The sequence below is a fragment of the Martes martes genome, assembly GCF_963455335.1.
Source record: "Martes martes genome assembly, chromosome: 13".
Classification (NCBI taxonomy): domain Eukaryota; kingdom Metazoa; phylum Chordata; class Mammalia; order Carnivora; family Mustelidae; genus Martes; species Martes martes.
This window is the reverse complement of record NC_137901.1, coordinates 75389272-75416166: the sequence shown is the minus strand read 5'-3', so window position 1 is coordinate 75416166 and position 26895 is coordinate 75389272. Positions and strand designations below refer to the sequence as shown.

Below are 26895 nucleotides of genomic sequence, written 5' to 3'. Positions count from 1 at the left end.
ACTATATGGGTGTATTTTTTGGAATTTCAATTCTATTCCATTGATCTATGTCTGTCCTTGCACTAGTACCACACTATCTTGGTTACTGCAGCTTTGTAAAAAGTCTTACAATTAGGAAGTGTGAGTCTTCCACGTTTATTCCTCTTTCTCAAGTGGATTTTTTTTTTTTAACTCTTCTGCATCCTTTGTAGCTCCGTATGAATTCTAGATCAATTTCGGGACGGGGGTGTATTGATGGACACCTCAACAATAGTAAGTCTTCTGATCCATGAACATGGACTATTTCTCCATTTATTCAAATCTTCAATTCTTTTAAGCGATGTTCCGCAGTTTGTAAAAGGCTTGCCCTCCTTTTGTTAAACTTATCCCTAAGAATTTTACTCTTTCGGACAGTATTGTGAGTGGGATTGCTTTCTGATGAATTCAGAAAGTGTTCTGTTCTCTGGCATGGTGGGGGTAGGGGGATTTGAAGTGGTTCATCATTGAGTATTCTTGATTAATCGTGAGTATGTGACATGTCTGTATGTTTAAATGTCACGGAAGCAGAATATGGCATTGTACCACCACTGACTAAAGTCTGGTTGAAACCACTGAATCTTTGAAGAGTGAGAAAGGGCTTTCAGATTAGTGTTTCTTTGTACGCCTCCCACAACTCTCTGCATACTTCCATTAGGGCTCACATTGTCCTGTATCACAGTGATCTGTTTATGCCTGTTTCCCCCAATGCACCATGAGTGCATGAAGATAAGGACCATGTCTTCTTCTTTTTCTGGATCCTCAGTATTGAGTAGCATGCCTGATACACATGTGGTGGATGCTCCATGCACACTGACCACATGCCATGACCACACGCCCTGATCCATGATGGAGTTACAATGAACAGACACAAGAGTTGACATACATGTTGCTGTGGGTTCCAGAAAGGGCCGGCCAAAGCCACTTCTTGAATCCACCCCTTCCTGACTCAACTTCATTGGACCAAGACTGGAACCAACATTCATCGGGTCCCACCAGCTGCCTCTCTTGCAAATTTGGAAGTGGTGCCCTGAACAACTGAGTCAGATATGTTTGCAGAGCTGAGTCAGGGTGAAGGGAAACCATACGCATGATTAGGCATGTACAGAGGCCATGAGGAGGCAGAAGGAAGCCAGTCTGTAGAGGAGGGTGGAACCAGGCCACAGCTCCAGAGAGGGGCTGCCTTGGGCTCTGGTGGTTCCCTGGTTCTGGTTTCGTTTGTGAAGCCAGGCTGCACTTTATTTCTGAGATTTTTCTAATCTTTCAGAGGTGCAAACTGGCAACCCATCAGTGAAACTTGGCCCGCAGGGGGATTGTATGGGCCCACACATCACTTAAATGTTTTTGATCCAACATACTAAAATTGGGAGAGTTAATATAAAAAGCCAGATTCCAGTCTTGAAAATTGGGAGCTCCCACCATGCAACAAAATCAGGTAGAGGTGAGCAGTAGATGTCCCCTTTGGAGTAGTAGATGTCCCCATTCTTCCCTCTCCCTGTTATTCCTTACACCTGTTCCACTCACTTATGTTCCCTGGCTGTCCCCTGGAGGAAATTCACTATCGATCCCAGCCTTATAATAAAGCTGTACTTCTTCATTTGAATTAACACGAGTCCAATTTCGATTCCTTGCAATTAAAGCAGCCTTGATGAGAGCTCTGTAGCAAGGCTCCTCTCGACCATGCCCCATCACCATCCTTCTTTCTTCATGCTAATAGAATGCCAATTTTGTGGTCAAGAAGTTGTGGGTATCCCTTGATCCTCTGGGAAGGAGGTCCTTCCTTCTCCAGCTCTGGGAGAAGACTCATGCTTTTAGACTCAGATCTTTTAGCAAGAAAACTTTTTGTGACTGTTCCTTTCCCATTCTGCCTCCTTTGAAAAATTCTGATACCTGGTACCTTGGCAGCCATCTTGGAGTCATGAGGTTTCATGCATAGGGTCAAATGGCAACAGGGAGAGGAGGGCGGAGAAGAAAAACAAAAAGAATCTGGGTTCTTGATGACATTCTTGAGCTGTTGAACCTTCCTTAGAATGGCCTGACCCGGTGCTTGTTATTAAATGAGAAATTAATATTCAAATGGGTAAACTATTATTATTGACTGCTTTTATTGTTGTTTGCATCTCCCTGTTATCCCAAACTAATTTACTAGTAGCAACCAAGGGAGACTCTTGATCTCACCCTTCAAGGCTCTGTTACTTAACATTTGCCCAAAATAATGAGTATCCATATTCATTTCAAAGTCCGTACCTAAGATACTCTAACGTCATTGCCAACACATCTCACTTCTGTGTTCTAAGAATACTTGCAATAAGGGAAAGAAAGAAACCACATAGTCTTAGCTACATTGACCATCTTCTACGTTTTCTGAAATCTTTCCTAACACTGAGAGAAACTGCTGACATTTCCATTAATGGAAACAGAAGCTTTTGGAAAGTTCGAAATTAGATACGAGTGTCTTCAGCTAAAGACCTTGTGTCATTCAGAGCTTGCACAGTTTTGGTGGCAGCTCTTGTATCATTCAATAATACTAATTTTTTTCTAAGGGTAGGCAATCTAGAGGGCAAAGAGATTTAAACTTTCATTTTCTCAAGAAGAGAAAACCCTCAACTGCAAGCCTCTTTACCCCGGGGCCTGGAAAACATTCCTTCCCACCAAGCATTTCTGTTCCACTCCAGCCCCCAGCTCTGCCAGGTTATTTGAGGGGGATGGGAGTGGACATACTCATCCGGTGTAGTCTGACTAGCTAGAAGGTGAGAGAAGGAATGAGGAAGGAAGGCAAGCTAAGTTTCTATTACCCAGAAGAGCTCAACAGGCCAGAAAGAATTAGAGACGTAGCCACCATGGCTCAAGGAAATGGGGGTGTTGGGGAGAGGTAGATCTGCTAAGCTGCTTCCTCTCTGGCTGCCTGGGCTGAGGGGGCTATAGTCTATATTTTGGGAATGTGGGATTGTTTGCCATTGACCCAGGACCTGAACCTGCAATGGTTACCCACTCTGACTCCACGCCATTGGAAGAAAGCATCTCCGACAGGCTCAGAGTCACAACATTGACAGCCAATGGTGCGACTTGCCCCCCTTATTGGAAAGAGTATCATATTAAGGCACGAGATTACCTTGGATAGACGAAGTTGGCAAGTTGAACCGTCACTAAGACGTCATGACACATGGACAAACTTCAAACCTTACAATGTCCATCACCAACATGTTTTAATAAGAGATGAACGTACACATTTGGCTTCCTCAAACTGTTGACTTCAAGCAGGCACCTCCACACAGAAGGTCAGTCTTCTCCGGCCTTTGATGGGATCCAGCAGCTTCCACCCTCCTGCTCTAGTTCCCTGCCTTCAGGATGGGGAAAGGGCTCATGGAAACCAGATCCTGGAGGTGCATGTTGTCTGCTGAGGCAATGGCGTCAGCCCTTCCTCCCGAGGCCAACCCAAAACCCAACTAATTGCCCTCTCTTCCTTTGCAAATGTACACATGTCACACATGTGGGCCCTCCCGGTCCTCCCCACTGATGGCAGAGAACTATTGCTGGACCCCTGGGAGCTGCCTCTATGCAAAGACGAAGCCGGCCCTTGACGGCAGGGGGAAACAAGAAACCAAGGGGCGGGCAAGGATTCCTGGTTCCCTGACCCTGATGGGAGGGGGTGGTTGGTGCAGAATCTTTTCCATTTCTCTGCCCAAGTAGCCATTTACCCACCCCCGACATCCACAGCACTGAAACCTGAGTTAACTATTTTCTTTCTCCAAGAGTCACCAACCAGCCTGACCAACAAGGGGGTCAGAAAAGAAGCCCCTGGCATTGGTTTTCGTTGTTTCCAAACGGGAGGCCCCGACTTTGGCTTTGGACTTTATCCTCACCTCCTCTGGCCTCAGTCCCCAATTCCTGGGGGAGGGGGAGGGCAACAGCTCTCTGAGGCGGTCATCTGGTAGAAGCTCAGCTGTCCCCACAGACCCGTAGATCCGCTAGATCCAGAGAGAGCAACTCCACAGGGGACCAGGAGGGGACACGTGGCTCAAGTTCAAACACATGTCCATATGCCAGAGTCTCCACTAGTCAGGCCCTGGGGAGGCAGACCAAGGGACCCCTTTGGAGACAGCATCTCCGGGAAGAAGCTGTTCAGGCCACAGCCGGGTCACCTGCGATTTCAAAGAAGAAGACACCAGGGCCGGGGATAGAGAAGAAACCTCCTGAACAGGTCCCATTGGCAGGTGTTGAGTCCCTCGCGGCGGGCCTCTACCGGGCCCTGGGCCTGGACTGTATCTACAGAGATGTGTGTGGGGTTGTTCACCAAGGGTGTGACTGGCTGAATCTGGGCGGCATCTGGTTGGCGACCGGTGACACTGGCCACTCCTAATGTGGCAGTTTTCCCCATGCAGGTCCACAGGTTATTAACAAATCTCCCCCCCACACCTCCAGAGAACCCCCTGGAGCAAATGCCTCCCCAGCCCCAGGGGGATCTCAGTGAATATGAGCAAACGGAGTCAAGACACAAAACCCTGTTGGTCCAGGTTGTCCTTCGGGGTGAGTTCTTGACGTGAGCTGTGAGGGTCGGTGCCCCAGCTGGGCTCCACCAGCTCCCTGCGTTCTACGGCCTCAAAGACCAGCTCAGCCCCGCATCGGTCACTACTCCTGAGAGCCAGAGTTCGACCTGGTGACGCCTGTGCCATGCGTCCCTCGGCCGACCATCTCCTGGCCCCACTCCCGGTGGCTGGATTCCTGTAGTCCGCGGCCTTTGGTCTCGATAGGCAAGAAGCAGGAGGCCAGGGCGGCCAGGAGGCAGCAGCCGCTGTACACCGCCAGGGTCAGGTACACAGAAGATTCCAGCATGACCTGGGGGAGGGAGACATGGGTCCGTGAGAGGGGATATTCAGGAAGTATGGATAATGCCAGGCGTCTTGTAAGCCCTCTGTGGGATTATCCCATTCAGTTCAGTCCCCACGACTAAGAGCAAGGGAATTGTCCCCATTTTCCAGACGGAAAAACTGAGCCTCAGAGAGGGCCAAGTAGCATACTCCAGCTCACACAGACACGAAGGATGGGCCTGGGGTTTGAGCTCACACCCCATCAGGCTCAAGGGTCTGTATTCCTTCAAACTACATTCTCCGTTGACTTTCTAGCTTAACAGCAGAGCTAAACTCCATTTTCTCACCTGCCAAATGGGTAGGGCAGTATCTACCTCCTGAGGATAGGATACCCGAGAGGACTTGGCACCATGCAGGCATATGGCCGGCCCTCTGCAGCAGGTAATAGTGACTCACAACGGCCACACACAGTGGCCCAGAACAGAGACACTTGGCTAAAACTTGTGGCAGAATTCTGTTTATGTGAAATATCCAGAACAGGTAAATTCATGCAGACAGAATGCACAGGGGCGCCCACCTGGCTTGGTCACTACAGCACGGGACTCTGGATCTCAGGGTTGTGAGTTCGAGCCCCATGTTGAGTGTAGAGCTTATTTTTTTAAAAATGCACATTGGTGGGCTGGGGGAGAGGAGAAACGGGGAGTGGCTGCCTCATGGACATGGAGTTTTATTTGATGGGAATGTTTGGGAACTAGACTATGAAATGTGCTAAACGCCACTGGATTGTTCACTTTAACATGGTTAATTTTACATTCTGTGACTTTTACCTTGGTAAAAAAAATAAAATAAAAATGATAAAGACAGGAAAAAAAGTGAATTGGCTTTCAAAAAAGCAAAATGACTTCAAAATAAGATCCCTGGAAGTGGAGAGAAATGTTCTAAGACCTACCAGGGGCTACAAAATTCTGCAAATACACCTAATCATGCAACTCAGAAACCAGGGCCTGAGACATGTTTCCCACCAAATCATGTTGTTTTCAACAGTTTGTTTTCATCTTACTTGTTCTCATCCAATTAGTTTTTGGCCAAATCATATGGCACCCCCGGGGTCTTCTGGTCTTAGACTTCAGGTCTAAGTCCCAGCTTCTCTACTTCCCAGCTATGAGACCCTGGACGAGTCTCTTTACCTTTTTGAGCCTGTTTTCTCATTTGCAAGCGATATGACTCCTTTCATAGGATAGTTGTTAGGGTAAGAGAAGGTGTTGCACACCACCGTGGGCTCTGCAGAAGGCTCAGTGTGGAGGAGCTCCTCGCCATGCTTTGGCTTTTGTTATGGTCCCCCCCCACCCCTGGTATTTGAGGGTGACACCCACCTGAGCAATGAATGGAGTAATGAGAGCACCCACTCTTGCCATGCCGCTGCAGGTGCCCAGGCCCAGCGCTCGGGTCGCTGTGGGATAGACCTGAAACACAGGCGTCCATGTGGGGTTGAGAAAATGTAGGATCCTCCCTCCTCTCTAGCTCAGGAGTGATGGGACTGCCCCCCGTGGGCAGGCCTGAAGTTAGCGTGAATCACACAGGTGTTGGTGACCACATCAAGGGGTGGGAGACCAGGTGGGGAGTCTCATCTCAAGGGGGATAGGAAGTTCAACAGAGAAAGAAGGCAAGAGACCAAGCTGTGGTGGGAACCCAGTGAGGGGATCCTCCCTGCCCTGGGAGGTCCCCCAAAGCTCCACCAGGGACTGGTGCACATTCAGGATCCAGACCCTACCCCGCCTGCCTCTTCTCATTCATTCCCCCTGAAGGGCTGTGACCTGCATTTCGTAAAGACAGAGGTAGAAATGTTTACACAGTGTCTCAGTTTGTACCTGAGGGGCCCCCGTGCCTAGCTTTCCCTTGGGCAAAGTGAGATGTCACTGTACATCTTCCAGGCCAAGGGAATTAAAAAGTAGGCACGTCTTCTCCACTCCCTTTCCCAGTCTGCTGGCTTGAAGGAGGACTCAAGGCCTCCGAGGCCCTGTGGCAAGATTTCTCAACCTTAGCACTAGGGACATTTGGGGATGGGTCCTTCTTCATGGTGGGGGCTGTCCTGTGCATTGTAGGATGTTTGGCAACACCCCTGACCTCTACCCACTAGATGCCTGTAGCACCTTCTGCACTGTTATCCCGAGTTGTGACAACCCAAAATATCTGTAGGCATTGTAAATGTCCCCTGGGGGGAGGGGCAAAATCACCCTTGATTAACAATTAATGGATGAGGAATTGGCAAGATGCAAGGAGCTTGGGTCCCTGAATCACACTGTGGAAGTGAAAGAACACACATATCGGCCTGTTTCATTAGTGAGAAACTTCTGCTGTGTCAATACATTGCACTTGGGGAATCTTTTGTTATAGCAGCTAACACACCTCTAACAAGTACAGTGCTCGGTGTGGAAGCTCAGGAAGAATGAATATACAGGGAAAAGCAAAGCTCACGCAGGATCCCAACACTCAGAGATAACCATTGTCTCATTTCCCTGTATATCCTTCTAGATTTTTCTATGACTATACATACATTGGCATTCATTCATTTATTTATTCACTCAACAAATACTTTTGAGTGCATACCATATGTATGCATTTACATATAATATTTCTTAAAAAAGATTTTATTTATTTATTTGACAGAGAGACACAGTGAGAGAAGGAGCACAAGCAAGGGGAGTGGAAGAGAGAGAAGCAGGCTTCCTGCTGAGCAGGGAGCCCGATTCGGGGCTCGATCCCAGGACCCTGGGATCATGACCTGAGCTGAAGGCAGATGCTTAACAACTGAGTCACCCAGGTGCCCTACCTATGATATTTTAATTCACCCAATGACACAGCAATATATAAATATATTTTCCTTATCAGAAATTAAGACACCTGAACTCCCTTTGACCCAGAACCTGTCCCAGGTTTTCCTATATTCCTCAGAGGTCCCTAATGTTATGAAGTTTGGAAGGTATCCACCCAGATGCATTAAACATATGTGTATACAAAATATAGCATTGTTTTCAAAATATAAATGGTGTCATATCATACTCACCAGTCCAACTTGCTTTATCCATTCAGCATTATGTCTTAAAATCCTATGGACAGCAGTTTATAGACATTTACCTCATTCTCTTTCACTGCTGCAATTGTATTCTGTGATGGATATTCCACAGTTTACAATTTAATACAGATTGATGGACGTTGGATTAAATGAGGGACACAGGCACTGACTAGCAAAAGCAAGTCAGGGGAGGGGGGGATCTGGAAGGCCTTCTTGGAGGAGGCAGGATTGGTGATAGGTCTGAGGTGGGGTGGAGGGAGCAGGGTTCAGGATGATGACTCAGAGTGAGGGCTCTGGAGTGTTGTGGGAATAAGGGATAATCTAGACACCCTCCTTCCCCTGGCACAGCATCTGTTACATAATATTCTCCTCCTTCTTTTGCTCCTATCTAAAATAAGATGAAATAAAATATAATAAGTATAAAAAAATTAACCCATAATCCCTGACTGTGGGAAATTAGACATGTTCAGGCTCTGCTGTGTGGAGTGTAAATTTGTGCCACATTTTAGGGGGTGAGCTTTCAATTCCACTCAATTCCACTCAATGTTCATAGGCTTTAAACTCAGCAACTCCACATCTTGACATTTATTCTAAGGGAAGCACACACACGCACATGACTATATAAAGCTGTTCACCTTGGCATTGTTTGTGATAGTGAAAAGTTGTAAAATATCCAAATATCTGTTAGTAGGAGAATTATTATAAAATTATGATTTGCCCACACTATACTACATAGTATAGTAAAATATACAATATATATGCATATATGTACCATATAGTATAATATAGTATACAATATAAAGTATATATACTGTTTAGTGAAGTATATATATATAATACATATAAAGTATATACCCATAGTACATACTGTGGGTATATAAAGTATATACTATGGGTATATACTTTACATATATTATGTATATATACTTCACTAAACAGTATATATACTATGGGTATACACTATGTGTAACGTATGTACATATATACACATATATAGTGAAGTATATAAACATAGTATATATAAAAATAGAGTATATAATATACACTTATATACTATATAGGGGTAAAGGGATAGCATATAATATATATATTATATATATATACACACTATATAGTGTACTGTATAGTATGTAGTATACATTAGTATATTATATGTAGGATATACTATATATAGTATATACTGTTTACCACATAGCATAGTACAGCAAGTGTTGGAAATAACAAAGTAGATCCATGTGTCCTGTACTCATTGTCTTGAATCTTCTTCTCCAAAATTCCCCACCTCATTCCCTGCCCTGGGCCTGGCCTATGTGGACCATTATGGGCTCCTGGCCCTCTGACTTCTGCTTGGGAAGATGGGAGCCCCAGTGGGAGATGGGAAGGAGGTAGAAGAGAGAGAGGTCTGGGTATTTATTCTCCTGCTCCTTCCCTTCCAGGTTGCCTCAGGCCACATGTGTCCCTCAACTAAGGGCCACAACTTCTCTCTATATCTCTTTCCTGGGACTCTGGAACAATCCCCTCTCCTCATCCCACTGGCCGTGGGTGACAGCTGTGTCCCCAGCCACCTCCACCCCCGTTGCAAGCTCTGGGCCACTGCTTTACTATTTTTTTGTTTCCCTAAGTCTTGTCCCACACCATTGTAATTAGTTTCTTTATTAAGAAATAGTTGTTCAGGGGCACCTGGGTGGCTCAGTGGGTTAAGCCTTTGCCTTCGGCTCAGGTCATGATCCCGGGGTCATGGGATCGAGCCCCATATCGGGCTCCCTGCTTGGTGGGAAGCCTGATTCCTCCTCTCTCTCTGCCTGCCTCTCTGCCTACTTGTGATCTGTTTGTCAAATGAATAGAAAAAAATCTTAAAAAAAAAAAATTAAAAAAAAAAGTTGTTCACTTCCCCAATTCGGTACATGCACTAACATAAATCACTATGTGCCTAGAAAACACTGAACTATTCAGAAAGGCAGTGTCTAGGAAGGGGGAACGTGGGGCCCTTTAATTTTTGGTTTTATGCAGTTTGATACCATTTGGAAGTTTTACATTGGACATCAGCTTTTATAAGCAGCAAAAATAAAATAAAATAAAATAAAAACAAAAAACAAAACAATTGGAAGATAGCCTGCAGTAATGAAGAGCTTCACAGTCACTACTCAGGCCCCTGGACAAGTCCCATTCTGAGGAGCCCATGCTGGGTGTTTCTGGAGGCAGAGCTTACTCCTTCCCCTTCCCAGCTGTTCCCAGGCACCCCTCTTACCTCAGGTGTGTAAACATAGGCTGCCTGGAAGCCTCCAGAAATAAATGCTCTTGCAATGAAGAGTAACAGAGTGAGCATGTTTCTAGGGAGAGAAATAAAAAAAGAAGATGAGCACTTTTTTTTTTTTTCCTGTCAGCTTGTTTCAGCAAAGTCCTATCTGCCCAGGCAGAATTTAGAACCTAGAAATTGGCACAGCCCACCCCCACCCAACACATCCACACAGGCACACAATCCCGGTGCCTTCTCCAAAGGCCTGCCTTTATAAGTTTATTGTTCTCCAAAGTTCTGGGCTAAAAGCTGCAAACATCTGTGGTGCCCAGGTGGGTCGCAAGGTCAGAGAGAAGTGATACAAATCTTTGAAAACCCAGACGGGACCTGATAGAGTCAGGAGGCAGTTGAGCCAGGGACAGTAAACTTCTACGCAGTATTTTTGGGATAATCCTGGTCCCCGATCCCCTGTTCCATTGTTCCCCAAAATGCCTAAGAACACCAACATGTTAGGGTCTAAGCTACCTTTTCAGACCTTCCACACATTCCTTATCAGCTTTGGCCTGGGGCCACTCCGAGGTCAAGAGAGACACAAGCCCCTTCCATATTTTGAGGTCCTTGATAGATGGAAAAATGGAGAAATGCCAGAAAAGGGATTATACAACAGGACCTTGAAGTATTTCCACTGAACAAAGGAATGCTTTTAAACCATACATAAACAGTTGTACGCATGATCTCACTGGGAGACAATGTCAAAAGTCTAAACGTGACAGTGTTGGAGCAAAACCTGTACCCAAAGAGCCCTCCCAGCCCTACCCCCTTCAGAGGCCCCAGATTGAGTCTGATCTTGTGGTCAAGAGTCTCAGTCCCAGTGAGGGGCTGGGGCGGGGGGTGATCTCTCGGATCACCAACAGGAGTGTAGCCCACAGCTTACAGGCCCAAAGAGCCACTGGCCATGACCTGAGATGTGAGCCTGCTGGTCGGAGTGAGCCAGTCTCTTGACCCACCTTCCAACACAGATGAACAGCAGGAGGCTGCAGAGGGAGAAGATGACGAAGCACAGGGCCATGGTCTTTTTGCGGCCCAGGCGATCGATGATCCACAGAGTCACAAGGACACCTGGGAGAGAGCAGGGACACCATAGCAGGCAGCTTCCAATATGGCTCCCAGCACCCCCACCTCCTGGTATTCACACCCCATAGAATTCCCTGCCCCTGGGCACCTGGCTGGCTCAGTGTTGGTGAAGCCTCTGCCTTTGGCTCAGGTCATGATCTCAGGGTCCTGGGATCGAGCACCGAATCCGGCTCTCTGTTCAGCAGGGAGCCTGCTTCCCCACCTCCACCTGCCTCTCTGCCTACTTGTGATATCTGTCTGTCAAATAAATAAATACAATCTTAAAAAAAAAAAAAAAGAACTCCCTGCCCCCGAGAGCAGGCTGGACTAGGGAGTCTCTTCTAAAGATTAGAATACAGAAAAACACTGTCGGTCACTTCTGAGATGAAGTTATAAAAGAATGTGGTTTCTGTTTTCCTAGCATTCTCTGTCCCCCTGACTCTTCTTAGGCACTGGTCTATAAGTGGCCTCTGGCCAACAGCCAGTGAGGAACTGAGGTCCTCAGGCCAACAGCCCTTGGAGGCATTGAATCCTGCCAGCAAGCACATGAGTGAGCATGGAAACAGACCCTGCTCCCGCTGAACTTCCAGATGTGACTACAGATGTTGGGCCAACACTGCCATTGTCGTCTTGTCAGTTACGCCAAAGCAGAGGACCCAGGTAGGCCACGCCCAGCTTCCTGACCCACAGAAACTGTGAGTAATAAATATGTTATTTGAAGCCACTAAAATATGGGATAATTTGTTGCATAGCAACGGATAACGAAATAGGCACCAAGGGATGTGGGGTTCATTGGATCCAGGCAATGGACACCAGGGATGGGAGTCAGACCTGTCTCTGACTTGTCCTGTGGTCTTGGGTTTGTCCCTTGCCTTTTCAGAGCCTTAGTTACTTCACTGGTAAAATGGGGCTCAATAATGGGGTGCCTGGGTGGCTCAGTGGGTTAAGCCTCTGCCTTCGGCTCAGGTCATGATCCCAGGGTCCTGGGATCGAGCCCCACATCGGGCTCTCTGCTCAGCAGGGAGCCTGCTTCCTCCTCTCTCTCTGCCTGCCTACTTGTGATCTCTCTGTCAAATAAATAAAATCTTTAAAAAAAATGGGGCTCAATAAAATAAGACTCCCTACTTCAGTAGAGGAAGTATATAGCATGGTGGTTTTTATTAATAATAATTAACTCTGGGCTCAACACTTTTGCATCTATTATCTTGCTTAATCATCAAAAACAACCCCCTAAAATAAATGCTGTCAATTTCCCACACTTCTTCAGTCAAAAAATTAAGTGGAACTAATTTTTAAATTAAATTAAACTTTTTAATAAATTAAAAAAGAACTATTCTAGGAGCCTCGGGATGTGTCAGGGAACAGACCCAACAAATCATAAATGTAATAAATAAGAATTAACTGAGTTTCAGAAAGACAACATCATGGAAATTGTTGGAAAATCATGGTGAGTGCCCAAAGTCATGGAAATGGTCATTGGCAACGTGGTGTCTAATTCTATGTCTCTAGTCTTACCCACTGAGCCATATAGGGGAAGGGTTTTAAGAAAAAGATAGACAGGATCTTACAGGAATGAAGACTCTGGGCTCTGGGGTGGGACCCCAAATCTTAGCTCTGCCAGGTGTAGGACACTGAGCGTTTTAGCTGAGCTCTCCCAGAAGCAGACCCTGGGACAAGGGTCCAAGTACAAGTGTTTACTTGAGAGGCAACCCAAAGAAGCACCAGTGGGAGGGTGGGAAAGTGAGAGAGGGAAGGGAAGGCAAGAGAGCCTGTCAAGACAGTTACCACTGTGAGCAGGTACTCTCAGATTCCACTGGGGAGTTCTGGGAGCCAGTGTAGAAAATGCATCTTAGCATTCTCCTGCCTAAGGAGTGAGGAAGCTGCGGTATTTGTACACCACCCACTCCGCATTTATTGTTCAAAGGCAGCTCCCAGGTTTTAACTCCCTGGCACTCTCAGCAACCTGGGTTGTTTTTAGATCCTGAGGCTTTCCGTTCCTCTTGAGTTAGCCCTCAGGCACAAAGAGGCAGAGACCGGCACCTGAAAGTTTAGGAACAGTTTTTGCTACACATCCCTACACTTTAGTTTTTTCAATTGTAAAATGGGGGATAATTATGCTACTTCACAAAATGAAATGAGATATATCTATAAAACACTGAGCATAGAACCAAATATACACTCATTGCATACAGCATAGAATAAAATATACACTCATTTATTGAGTAAGCACTCAACAAATACTAAATACTACCATTGTTGTAATAATTATTCAGTTTTTTAAAGGAAAAAGATAGATCACCTTCACTTTATGTGCAACTTTGGATTTTTTGATGCCCCACTGATCCTTCCAGTGTGAGTGCTGATGGGGGACAATTCTCCATGGGTCTCTTGTATTTCTTGCATGCAGAAGCAATTTGTTCCAGGAAGCCTTTGTTCCAGGCTGTCCTTTCATTTGGATAGTCAACAACCTTGGAAGAGAGAGATACTGTCTCCTTCCAGAGCAAAGGGCAGGTCTGTTTACTGTCCGGTATAATAAAGATGATGTCTCTCTCTGGACAAAAGCCGGGCAGGTTTCTGGCAACCCGCTACAGAAGATTTGATTTCCCTAAGCCTGGGATTCCTCAGGGAAGCAAAGTGAAAAGGGGATCGAGGAAGATATTGGGAAGGCAAGGAAAACTGGAATACAGGGTCAAGAATACAGGGAGTAGTAGATCAATCAGATACCTGGAAGGGAACACTCAGGTAATTCCTCAGGGAGCAAGCATCATCCATTATCAGCATTTGCATGCATTTGGGCGAGCTAGTTCTTGTCATAGGACAAGAGCTAGAGCCCAACAGCTGTACCCACTACTTCACTGCATGTGCAGCATCCACCTGGACCCTTTGTCATCATCCCTGTGAGATTTGGGAGCAAGGGGAGCTGACACTGATCTACTATTCCTGTTGCTTGCTGCGCCGTGCATAGTAGTCTTTGTTTCTGACCCAGGAGTCTCGTGTCTTCTGCCAATGAATGTGACAATGGATGGCTTAATTTGCTAGCCCTCAAGTAGAGTAGCCTTCACAGTGCTTGTCAACTTGTAGCTAAGGGTTGAAAAAAAGAATCTCCAGCTCCCCTGGAAAGGGGATTTGCTTCCAGACAGCACCAGCTGGAACCACCACAGGACCAGCTGCCATGTTCACAGGCTTGGCTGCCCTGGCCCCACCTCGCACAGGTTCCTCACCTGGGAACTCAGAGAGGGTCGTCCACAGCAGGTCCATGTAATCCTCCTCACTCAGGTACTCACAGGCCAGGCTGCATTTTGCTTCCACTGCCTTCTTCTGGCTGGAGACTGGGAGGTGGGAGACGGGAGAAGAGCCATGTACAGAACCTTGAATCATACCCTCCTGCTCCTACACCTCCTTCCCTGGTTATGTTTCAGCTGCGATACCGTGGAAAGATCCCAGGCTCTGGAGTCAGACAGATTCAGGTCTGAATCCCAACCAGCAGAGCTCAGCTTTAATCTCTCTGAGTCTCAGTTTCTTCATAAACCTGGAGCTAATAAAACCACTGGGCAAGGGAGTTGGGGGCCTGAATTCAGGCTGTGCATATGAATGTACTTAGCCCAGAATTGGCACATACCAGGTGTTTTCGTGGCAGACAGACTCTAGGTGGCAGACAAACTCCAGGGAGGCCTCTATGATCCCCACCTATATTATCTGGCCATTCCTTGATCCCACCTTCCATCTCTCTCCTTTGCTCTGCTCTCTCCACCTCTCTCCCTTGACCAGCTACACTAGTCTTCTTGCTGTTCCTTCAACACTCCTGCCTCAGGACCTTTGCACTGGCTGCTGCCTCTTCCTGGATTGCTCTTTATATATTCCTATGACTAATCTCACATTGTTCATGTCTTTCTTTAAATCTCACTTCATGGAAGCCATTCTGACCACCCCATTTAAAACTTCAACCTACCCACTGCCCCTTATTCTGCCTCACATTCCTGACCTCCCTTATCCTGCTTGACTATCTTCTTTCCCCATACATTTGTTAAGAAATAACATGAAAGACTTTGAAATGGGCAAAATGTTTTGTCTGGTGCACCCTTGCAAGTTCTATCACCTTTCATTATCTGTGAGCTATGCACATTATAGAATATTGACATTAATGCAAATGATTCTTGTCCATCAAAATGAAAATTGCATTCTAACCAGTTGTGCCTCTCATTGTAAAGGCTTTTCAGGATTTCTGATTGCCTATATACATGTATTCTTTTGAATTCTCCTTTGAACTAGTTGAAACCTCTTCCAGCCATTAGGAGACAATTCTCCATGAGTTGCTCACATTTCTGCATGTTTTATAAGCAAAGACACTAAAGGGCTTTGTTCTGAACTATCTTTTCAAGGATCTTGGTTCAACCAACAACTTTGACAGGAAGTGTCTACTTTTGGAGCAAGGGGCAGGTTTGCTTATAGCCTTCTATGACATAGTGTCTCCCCGCAGGGCAAGAGCAGGCTTTACCTACTTTAAACCTTTACCATCCAGTAGAAGAGATCCTCTCTTGTAACATAACTCACAGCTTCTGCAGCTGTGGTCTCCCCTCTTCACATCACCCTGTGGGAATGGGAGCTCCTTGCTGGTGTAAGGAAGTGCTGATACTTCAGCCACTGCTATCATTATGAGTAACAAAGTCCTTTGTCTCTGACCCAGGAGTGTTGTGTCTTTTGCAGGCATCTGTGGAAGCTATGGAAGGCTAACTTGTTAGCTTATAAAGAGGTAAATCCTCGGACTTTTCACAGTTCTTAACTGGTTCATGCAGTAATTGAGGAGTTAAATAAAATAAAATCTTTGACATCTGTTCATTGCATATTTGAAGGAGAGGCAGGAGTTTACCTTTTCTTAATTTTTTTTCTTTGGTGCACCTATCACTTTCCAACACACTGTATTATTTACTTATTATGTTACTTTCCCTCTTTTTCTGTCTCCCTACCAAAACATGAGCTTACATGGTAGGGATATGTGTCCTTTGTATTCACTGATATAGCCTAACACCTAGATCAGTACCTGGCATATAGAAAATATCAAATAAATGACTTGTCCAAGGTCTCATAACTACTTGGTGCTAGAACCTAGGCTCTCTGATTTTCAGCTACGGGCTCACTCATTTTCTCACTCAGGTATAAGAGAGAGCTTTAAATGGGAGTTGGTAAACTATCACCTGCAGATTTGACATCTGGTCTCCTGCCTGTTTCTGCCTGGCCTGCAAGCTAAGAGTGGGTTTTGCATTTTAAAATGATTTTTCAAAATCAAAGAGGAGGGGTGCCTGGGTGGCTCAATCATTAAGTGTCTGCCTTTGGCTCAGGTCAAGAACCCAGTGTCCTGGGATCGAGCCCCTCTTTGGGCTCCCTGCTCAGCAGAGAGCCTGCTTCTCCCCCTCCCACTCTCCCTGTTCCCTCTCTTGCTGTGTCTTTCTGTCAAATAAATTTTAAAAAATTAAAAAAAAATCAAAGAGGAATAGCATTTCATGACACGGAAATGATATGCCATCCAAATTTGTATTCACAAAAAAGGTTTTGTCAGAACACCAGCAATGTCTGTTCACTAACCGGTTATCCACGGCTACTTTCCTGCTCCAACAGCAGACGCATATGGCTCCCAAAGCCTAAAATATTAACTATCTGGCCCTTTATAGAAAAAGTTTGCCAACCCCTGCTTTGTAACATTTCCCTGGATCCTCTGCTTTGCTTCAGTGGGTCCCCTGTTAGGGGCATGTGATTTATACTCTCTCAATACCAAACCCCAAATCTGCAGCTGAGTCACCAGCTCATTAAGTCTTTATACCAATAAACCGAACTATTAACTGAGATTACAGAGGCTTATGAAAAAAATAACTGGGCAAATCCTGCACACAAGAAGGAACTTGATCCCTTTATCCTTCACCCCAGGTTCAATGTTAAGAACCTGTTCTTGGAGATAGAATGGTTTGAAAGCCCAGATATCTGCATAGAGACTTTGCTTTCTGTTTTGTTCCTTTTGTCCAGTGGTTCCCACCTCTAGCTGTATAAGAGAATCTGCCTTCAGCTCAGGTCATGATCCCGGATTCCTGGGATCCAGCCCTGCATGGGGTTCCCTGCTCGGCAGAGAGTCTGCTTCTTCCTCTCTCTCTGCCTCCCTTCTCCCTTGCTCATGTGCTCCCTCACATGCATGCTCATGCTCTCAAATAAATAAATAAAATCTTTAAAAAATAAAAGCTCCTCCAGGTGATCCTGTTGTGTGGCTAGGGTTGAGATCCAGCCTGGTTCTCAGACTTCATATGCACGTGAGAACAGCTGCATAGGGTCATGGCCATCAAACACAATGCTGTACTTCACTGCGCCCTTTAGGTGACATAAGATATGACTCTGCTGTAATGTCACTTCAGGATTATTTGGTTTTCCACAGAGTTTCTTGGGGACCACAGTCCAGGTCTTCTATGCTCAGATTTGGCAGAGAATTTCTCCTGGAAGTCAGCAGGGTAAAGTCACGGGCATCTGTGCATGGCCAAGCTCAGGAGCAGTGGACCTGGGAAGGGCATGCGTATCTGACTGTATAGGGGGGAGGTGGGTGGTCTGATACTCACTGCTGCAGACATCTCCTGCCTGAAAGAGCTCAGTGGTGAGCAGAACTAATCCGTAGTAAGAAAACGCATTGGAAAACCTGCCAGGAAGGAAGCAAAAAGATGTCAAGAAATGATGGGAGACGTGCAAGTCCCCTTTCCCCAACCCCTCAGGAAGGACTTGCTTCTATAGCAGTGAGGACCAGTCTTTGGGCATGGCCGACAGTGGACCTTTGGGGGCTTTCTTGGGGCCCTTGAGAAGGAAAATGGCAGGTACAAAGCATAGCGATGTGATGAAGGGACATGATCTTGTGTCCTTTGAAAGACTAAGAATTGTATTGTATCACAGAAAACACCCACGGCTGTTTATTCCACTGGCAATAGGGAAAACAACTTTAGGGTACCAATATTTGGAAGAACACAGTCATGAATGACATCGATCAGGACTTCTGGGCCAATTTGGTCAACATGAAGAGAGAAGAAGAGGGGAAAGCTTTGATAATATCAAGAACTGGGCTCCAGCTCTTCCCTTGAACTCCTGAGAGCTGAATCAACTCACCAAGCATTTATTAAACACCTGCTGTGTGGCCCGTACAAGTGCAGATTCTGCAGACTTCCCTAAAATTTCAGATCAGAATGAAACAGTTAATTCCCAATTGTCCCAGGAACTAGAACACTCAAGTGTGTAGGACCAGAACATTCTTATCCTGTAGTACAGTTATGTGGGAACTGTCATAACCAGACAGCAGTGATTAATTTCCTTGCATTGCAATATATGTTAGCAAGTTTAGCAATTTCTATAGTGCGCAAAAATTAGCCTCCAATTAATCGCTTCAGTATTTGGGTAGCGTTGGCCCAACTGAATCACCTGCCTGCAAAGACAGATACCCTCAACTCTCATATCTACTCCCTTTTTAAAAAACCCTACAGACTCTACACTTGTGTTGGGCACACAGCAGGTGTTTAATAAATGCCTGGTTCAGCTCTTAGGAACGCAGGGACAGTGCTAAAGCCCAGTTCTATATATTATCAAAGCTTTCCCTTCCACTTCCCTGCAACTGACCACTTTTCAGGACAATCACCTGCTAATTAGCCCCTCTACTCAAAGGTGCATGGGAAAAGTGAGCACTAGTTAAACCAGAATGCAGAGTGTTAGCCAGGCCCCTTCTGCACACTGTTCACGCTGTGTACATGATTTGGTAGAAAAAGGTTCAAAGAATAGCTGAGATTTAACTAGTTGTGGATTTTCAGGGAATTACTCGGTACAAATCCCTCCCTTCCATCCTGCCCACATCCACACATCACCAATGGCTGTTATTTAAGGAAGACGGACCAGGATCAGGACTGAAAGTTCTAAGGATGCCTGTGTTGACCAAATTAATGGTTCCTCAAATATGGCAGGCCCCATGCCACTGCTGGCATCCAAGGCAATATGGCAATATTAAATCCCAATTGTGACAAAAATCCCATTTTACATTTCCTTTCAATCACAGTCAACCCTGGGACAGCTTGGGTTTGAACCACACAGGCCACCTATAATGGGATTTTTTCCAACAAATACAGTACACCACTGCAAGTGCATTTTCTCTTCCAGATGATTTTAATAACATTTTCTTTTTCTTTAGCCTAGTTTAAGATACAGTATATAATACATATAGCATACAAAATACGTGTTCATTGACTGTTTATGTTGCCAGCAAGGCTTCTGGTCAATAGGGGGCTATTAGTTAAGTTTTGGGGGAGTCAAAAGATTTTCGACTGCTCAGGGGAATGTGCCTTTAACCCCCTTTCTGCACTGTTCAAGGTCAACTGTATTTTGATGGTTTCCTCTCACTTACTTGCTAATGAATGTGTCCTTGACACCTACCCTCTCTCTGCATCTCTCTATTAAATACAGCAGCTCAGTGCCTTGGCAGATCATCAATCTATAATTCTAATCTCAGGCTGATTTCATAGGTGATCAGAGTTCTTCGGTAGGTAATCAGCTCACTTTAGGGGACAGGTTGAAACAGCGCCTCCTACTTTTACGCCATCTTGTCTCCTCCCTTGGCAGATCATCAATCTAGCTACTTTTTACTGTCTATCTCTTAAAAATATATGGCCTGCAGTTAAGGTTGTTTTCCTTTAAAGCAGACATATAAAATTGCCTCTTGAAAGACATTTATCTGAACCCTTGTGCACTAATGGTGGGAATGCAGATTGGTACAGCCACTCTGGAAAACAGTATGGAGGGTCCTCAAAAAATTAAAAATACAACTACCCTATGATCCAGTAAGTATATTACTGGGTATTTACCCAAAGGGTACAAAAACACTAATTCAAAAGGATATATGTGCCCCTATGTTTATTACAGCATTATTTATAATAGCCAAATTATGGAAGCAGCCCATGTCTGTTGATAGATGAATGGAAAAGATGTGAGATAGACACACACACACACACACACACACACACACATTTATATACACACAGAGACACACAATGGAATATTATTCTGCCATAAAAAGAATGAAATCTTGCCATTTGTAATGATGTGGATGGAGTTAGAGTATATTACGCTAAGTGAAATAAGTCAGTCAGAGAAAGACAAATACCACATGATTTCACTCATATGTGGAATTTAAGGAACAAAACAAAGGAAAAGAAAAAGGGACAAACCAAAAAACAGGGCCTTAACTATTAGAACAAACTGATGGTTACCAGAGGGGAGCTGGGTGGGGGGTGGTGGATTAAACAGGTGATGGGGATTAAGGATACACTGATCATGCGAGCACAGAGTAATGGATAAACATGCTGAATCACTGTATTGTATACCTGAAACTAACACAACATTGTATGTGATTTATATTGGAAATAAAATTAATAACTTAATTAAAAATAAGACATTTATCTGAGTCGGAGGTGAGTCCAATTAAAGAAAAAGACTAAGAAAATAATAGTACAGGTTATACCTGGATAAGGCAGAGATCAGGAAAGTGATGTTCAAACCACTGAATTTTGTAAATGTTGCCTAAGTTCAAAGAGTTCTCCGTGCATTGCATAAAAATAGAACCCAAAACAGGGCCCGGGTGAAGGGCATCAAAGTGTCAAGAAGTCAAGAAGCAGCTCTTACCATATAAACCACAGCAACAAGGTTGTCCATCTAAAATGGGGCGTGAAAAGGTCCCTCATTCTGCCTCGGTCTTCCTGTTTCAAGACAAGGACATGCTGTTTGCTCTTGTCTCCTTCAGCAAGCAGTGCTGGCATTGGCCTGGGACTGGTGGACACCCACGGCTGGGAGGGAGGCTGCTGATGGGCTGCACGCTCAGGATCTGAGAACCCAGCACTCAATCCCATAGCACAAAGTCCCCCAGCCCGGTGAGGCCCTCTAGCCAGGACCCAGCAATGTCTGCAGGCTTGATTCCCCAAGGATGGAGACATCCTGCAACCCCCAACCCCCGCCTGAAATCCTGGAGCCAGAAGCAGACTCTATGCCCTGAGGACTCTCAGGTAGTCCCATGGACCTGGGGAGTAGACAGTCTGTCCAAGCTGTGTCTAACCATTTCATGACCCGCCTAAGCCAGCTCTAGGTTAAGATCGCAAATACTAATGTGCTGAAAATCAATTCACCAGAAGCCATTGTGCCGAAAGATTGATTAGTTGAATGACCCACTTGCCAATTTCATATAATTTGCTAACTTATCAAATTTTTGCTCTATAATTTTTTCAAAGATTTTATTTATTTATTTGAGAGACAGAGAGAGAGCATGAGCAGGGGGAGGGACAATGGGAGAGAGGGAGAGGGCGAGGTAGACTCCCCACTGAGCTGAGCTGAAGGCAGACACTTAACAGACTGAGCTATGCTACAATATTCTTTTTAAGAGTATATTCTATGGGGGATGCTTCATAGAGCCTGGGTGGCTTATTGGTTAAGTATCTGCCTTTGGCTCCGGTCATAATCCCAGGGTCCTGGGACGGAGTCCCACTTTGGGTTTCCCGCTCAGTGGGGAACCTGCTTCTCCCTTGGCCTGCTGCTCCCCCTGCTCTCTCTCTCTCTGGCAAATAAATAAATAAATAAAATCTTTAAAAAAGTATATATATTTTTAAGTGTATCCTATGACTGTGATTATATTCTCCTTAGGTATATTTAACAAATATATTTCTCTTAGTTTGAGAAATGCTTGCTTATTTAAACATATAAAAACAGATTATGGACTATAGGTGGTTTAGTCTACCTATGAATATTGCTTTCATGAATAAAAAATGTATTTTTTAGTATATTCTTGAATGAAAAGATAACACTCTTCAAATGTTTATTGAATATATTTGAGAATGTTTGTTTTTGTTGAATGTATTTTAAAATAGGCTCATTAATATATTTATAGAGAGAACATATTGAGGAAATAAATATATTAATATGTATTAGGAAAAATATGTTCTTATTTCCTACATATATTCAAAAAGAAGGATACCCGAAACATGTTTTTGGTAAAAAGATACATTCCCAAGTAAATTCAGGAAAATTGGCTTTTGGAGAATTGTTCTGCTTTCTGCTTCTGCTCTTTTTGTGTGTCTCAGGATTTACCCCACTCCACCCACGCACACACTCCTATGCAGGTGCACGATCACACATGCCACAGACAGTGGGCCAGGCACGGACCTGTCTGGAGATGATCAGTTTCCCCAGTGGCATGGGGGCTCCATTTTCAGTTGCTATCCTCTTTAAGGTGGCAATGGCCTTTTCCTGATTCCCGGACAACACATCATACCTTGCGCTCTCTGGCAGCCACTGTGGGGACAGGAGTGACAGGTTAGGGTGGCACAGAACACCGGGTCCCAGCCACATACTCTCATCTAGGTGTGGAGTCTTTAAGGGTGGAGTCTCTGGACCCAGAGGAATGGAACAGGATGAGTTCTTGTAGTTATGATTGCTGCCGTTGTTACAATTATTATTAATTGGTGTTGCTGTCAGAGTCCCTCCCCCGCAAAAAAATCTTAAAAATACTCCTTACAGGACGGTGTCCTCCTCCACCCCCTCCCCACCGAAATATAGTGAACAGCTGGAGGCCAAGAGGACAAAGGTTGAGATGTCTTAAAGGATACCTACAAAACACAGGACTGCAAAGAGGAGCAGCGGGACAGCCGAGAGGATGAGTAGCCAGCGCCAGCCCAGGCTGGGCATCACAAACACAGCCAGGATGACCTCGAACACTGTCCCGATGGCCCAGAAGACCTGGGATGGGAAAATGGGATCAGTGATGGGAGCAGCATGGTCAACTCATGAGCAATGTCAGCGTCATGATAGACGACACTCTCAATATGGGTAAGAGGTCCTTGGGGTCTGCAAAGTTGGAATGACCACCACTTTTTCTGTGGTCCACATGGTTGGGCCAGAGCCACTATGTTGTCCACCTCCCGAGGGTGCCATGCACACGGTCTAAAATTGGCGTGGTACCCACTGGAGTGTACAGTGTGGCAGCTCCAGTTAAGGAGACCAATACCACCTTGTGTGAGGTCAATATGGTGATGGACACATTGGTTTTTATCTACTGACATCCACCTCTCTTGCCCACTAGGGCCCTAGTATCCTTGTCACAACTGCTTCTTCCCTGCAGAGCTGAGTATCTTCTGTGCCTCTCCCAGTCACTCCCCATCTTTCCCCACCTTGCTCTTTGTGTGCACTGCTGCCATAGGCTCTCTGTCTTCTGGCTTCCCATTGGGTGCAGCCAATGGGGAGCTCTACAGGAAAGGGGAGGGAAGAAGGTAAGAGAGGTGGGACTCTGGCTCCCTCTCCGCTGGATGCTCATGGGCTTGCTGCATCTCTCAGCAGAAGGGCACAGCTCCTGTCCAACAGCCCTTGACACATAACTCTCTCTCTGGACTGCTAAGTACTTCCTGCTTTTGCCTGGCAACCGGAACTTACAGCCTGGGGCTACTTAGAAGTAGTCCCTTTACCAAACCCTCTTCAGATTACTTTAATTTGAGTATGCTGGTTCCTGCTGGGACCCTACAACCATTGACCATTGACAAACCTGGTCCTTCAACATGCCCATAAGTTCTGGGAGCCTAAATCCCCTTTTGCTTAAATTAACCACGGTCTATTTCTGTTACTGGCAACCAGGGGTGATGGCTAAGATGTCTAACAAACTGATACAGTACAGACCAACCAGAATGGATACCAGACACTGGTCATACACCACCTGCTCCCAACACACACACACACACACACACACACACACACACACACACACACACACACACTCCATGACTGTGCCAGGAGTTAACTCTTCAGTTACTAGATCATGGGAAGTTCTAGGGGGTCCTCTGAGAGGACAGGGTGTGTCAGGTGATGAGGGGTAATCAGCGACCAGGCTCTGCCAGCACAGATACAATCTCAATATTTAAACAGTTGGTTCATCCATACCAGTGTGGACCAGCTGACTACCATCCTTACTAGTCAAGGGTAGATGCAATCAGGGTGGTAAACTGGGATGTGGGGTTAATGTAATGAATATTGTCAGCGTGGTTGTGGTGACTAGAGAGTGGCATCATAGTCATCACTGTGGACATCAGTGTCCGGAAAGGACAAGTAAATACTACTGCTACTGCATGGTGTCATGGGGGCAGTTACATACTTGCCCCGAGAGCTTCCGAGATCATGATCAGAAAATGGGTCATAAGACCCTGGCAGAGAGAGGGCTTGAGAGGGACTAGGTGGACCAAGGGTCTTTTAAGACAGCTACAGAGGTGACCACTCACACAAGATGCAGGTGAGTCCAGATACAAATAGGGGTGGAGGGGGATGCTATGGACAAGAAGCAGGAGTTTTGGTCCCCTAGTCTCTGCTGTTTGGCTGCAACTCTCAGATAAAAGCCATGTCCTGTCCAAGAATGACATACCACCTGCCTGCCACCAGTTTAAGAGATTGGATTTTTTTGGTCAGTTGAAGAATTTATCCATATAGCAAATAAACCCCCAAACCCAAAACAACAACAACAAAGTTCAAATTAACAAACCCGACAAAATCCCATTTCCTTATCCTGAGGCTCAGGATGCCTGAGGATCTCTTGCTCAGAGACTGAGCACTCTTGGGGGAACCCAGACCACCTTCCTTACCTCAATCAGCAAAATGCACTTAGCTCTGGCCTTCATGGGAAGGAACTCAGCGTACAGTGTCACCCTGGGAAAGCAGAGAGATAGGAAAGGAGTTAAGGTCAGGACTCAGAAGGTTGCCACAGCTTTCCGACTTCCTTTTTTTTTTTTTTTTTTTTGGAAGATTTCATTTATTTATTTGAGAGAGAGCGAGAACATGTGAGTGTGTAGGGGGAGAGAGACAAGCAGACTCCACACTGAGCATGAAGCCTGGACAAGGGGCTCAATCTTACAACTTTGAGATCACGACTGGAGCTGAAATCGAGAGTCTAACGCTTAGCCGACTGAGACACCCAGGCATGCCACTTTTCTAGGTCAACGTTCTTCTGAGGATGGTCTGTGGACAACTTAACTTCAGAATTTCCTGGGACAATGGCTGAGTGCTTAGATCCCCAGACCCTATCCCAGACCTCTGTCTGTCTGTCTTTCAATCTATCTATCTACCTATTCATTCATTTAATCATTATGGACCTGTGGATTCCTATTTCATTCAGTGGGTTGTAAGCCACTACTATCATTATTCTTTCAATGCTCAGACTGTCCCAATCTGGCCATTGGAAGATCTTTCAATCCAGTCCCTGTGTCTTTTTTATATGCCTCCATCATTCTTTGCATTCTGGCACACCAATATGTCCAGGCTCATGGCGTACTTTCCTTGCCCCAACAATGAAGTCAGCCATTTGTCTAAGAGGTCCTGGTTCCTTGCGGTATTTGGTATTTAGAAAGATCTGAGCACTCAGTGTGCTCATTACTACTGGTCTCCCATTGCTTCTAGGCCTTCTCTGAGGACACAGCTAAGAGACCTATCTATCTATCTATCTTGGTCTGTCCCTTTCTTTCTTTCTCTCCACATACACACCATACATCTATGTCTGTTTCTATATCTATCTGCGTATATGTATTTAAAAAACATTGAGTTCACACTGATACTTTCAATTCTAGTACAACCAGAGTGTTAGGGCCCTTTCTTTCTTTCTAAGTAATCTCTGTACTCAATGTGGGCTTAAACACACAACCCTGCGATCAAGAGTTGCATGCTCCACTGACCGAGCCAGCCAGGCACCCCACGTTTAGGGTTCTTTCTAGCCTGCCCCAGTTTCCATGATCGTAATTCCCTTCTCCAACATTGAGACACCCAGGCCTCATTATTCTCTGTATATTTCTTATTTGCTTAATCCATTTATTAGCTTGCTGAATGTAACCAATGCCCTAACTACCTAACTATACTGGCTGCCTCTTCCATCTACTACATTCATGGTCCCCTCCCCTATCTTTCACTTCCTCAGCCACTGGCCAGGCCAGAAAGAGAAGGAAACCTCTAAACTTCTTCTCCATGCTGCCTCCCATTTTGCCAGGAAGAGGCCTTCTTTTTTCCCACATCTCCCACCTAAGTCAAGCATCTGAGCAACTAGATGGCTTCATGTTACTCTCCTGGCTCCTCCTAAGGGGGACGGGGTAGAGAGAGGTTCATTTCCATTGACCATTTTGAGGCAGATGTTGCTGATGACCTATCTAGATCTCCTGGGACCATTTCACTAGTTCAGTTTGCCTGACTCCCAGCTGCTGCTACGAATGGCTCATACCCACAACTTCTCCTGGCATTGCGTTTGAACAATTGGAGCTGTCTCACCAGAAAGATGTCTTTCCCTGCATGACATCTGACATTTGAAAAGTTGGTCTTAGCAATACCACTGAGATTTAGGAAGAGTTCTATCTCCAGTAGAAGTCCTTCTTAGGGTTATGATAAAAGATACCTCTGTCTAAAGAAGGAAGACTTCTTAAGAGCCTCAGTGAAAAGGCCAGGACTTTAGTAGTTTAGATATATTCTATTTAGAGAAAAACATGAACAGAAAGTTGATATCACCTAGTTTAATTCATGGTATAAGTATTTTAATATATTCTCTCTTCCTGTCTTGATCTTTTGTCTTTATCGCTCCCCCTTTTTCTTTC

The 26895-nt window shown here is 45.3% G+C and overlaps 1 protein-coding gene across 1 annotated transcript in view; it reads right to left on the bottom strand.

Annotated features, from left to right (window-relative positions):
• Nucleotides 1–4644: 4644 nt before the first annotated feature.
• SVOP (SV2 related protein) overlaps nt 4645–26895 on the bottom strand; it is a gene marked incomplete at both ends in the record, with an annotated part of 71875 nt that continues 49624 nt past the window's right edge. The window contains 10 exons of the mRNA XM_080821237.1: nt 4645–4851; nt 6197–6286; nt 10145–10226; nt 11140–11251; nt 14467–14574; nt 17839–17915; nt 20927–21000; nt 22454–22582; nt 22901–23026; nt 24910–24973. Of these exons, the coding sequence (XP_080677363.1) occupies nt 4645–4851; nt 6197–6286; nt 10145–10226; nt 11140–11251; nt 14467–14574; nt 17839–17915; nt 20927–21000; nt 22454–22582; nt 22901–23026; nt 24910–24973 (1069 nt within the window). The remainder of the gene's footprint in view (nt 4852–6196; nt 6287–10144; nt 10227–11139; nt 11252–14466; nt 14575–17838; nt 17916–20926; nt 21001–22453; nt 22583–22900; nt 23027–24909; nt 24974–26895) is intronic.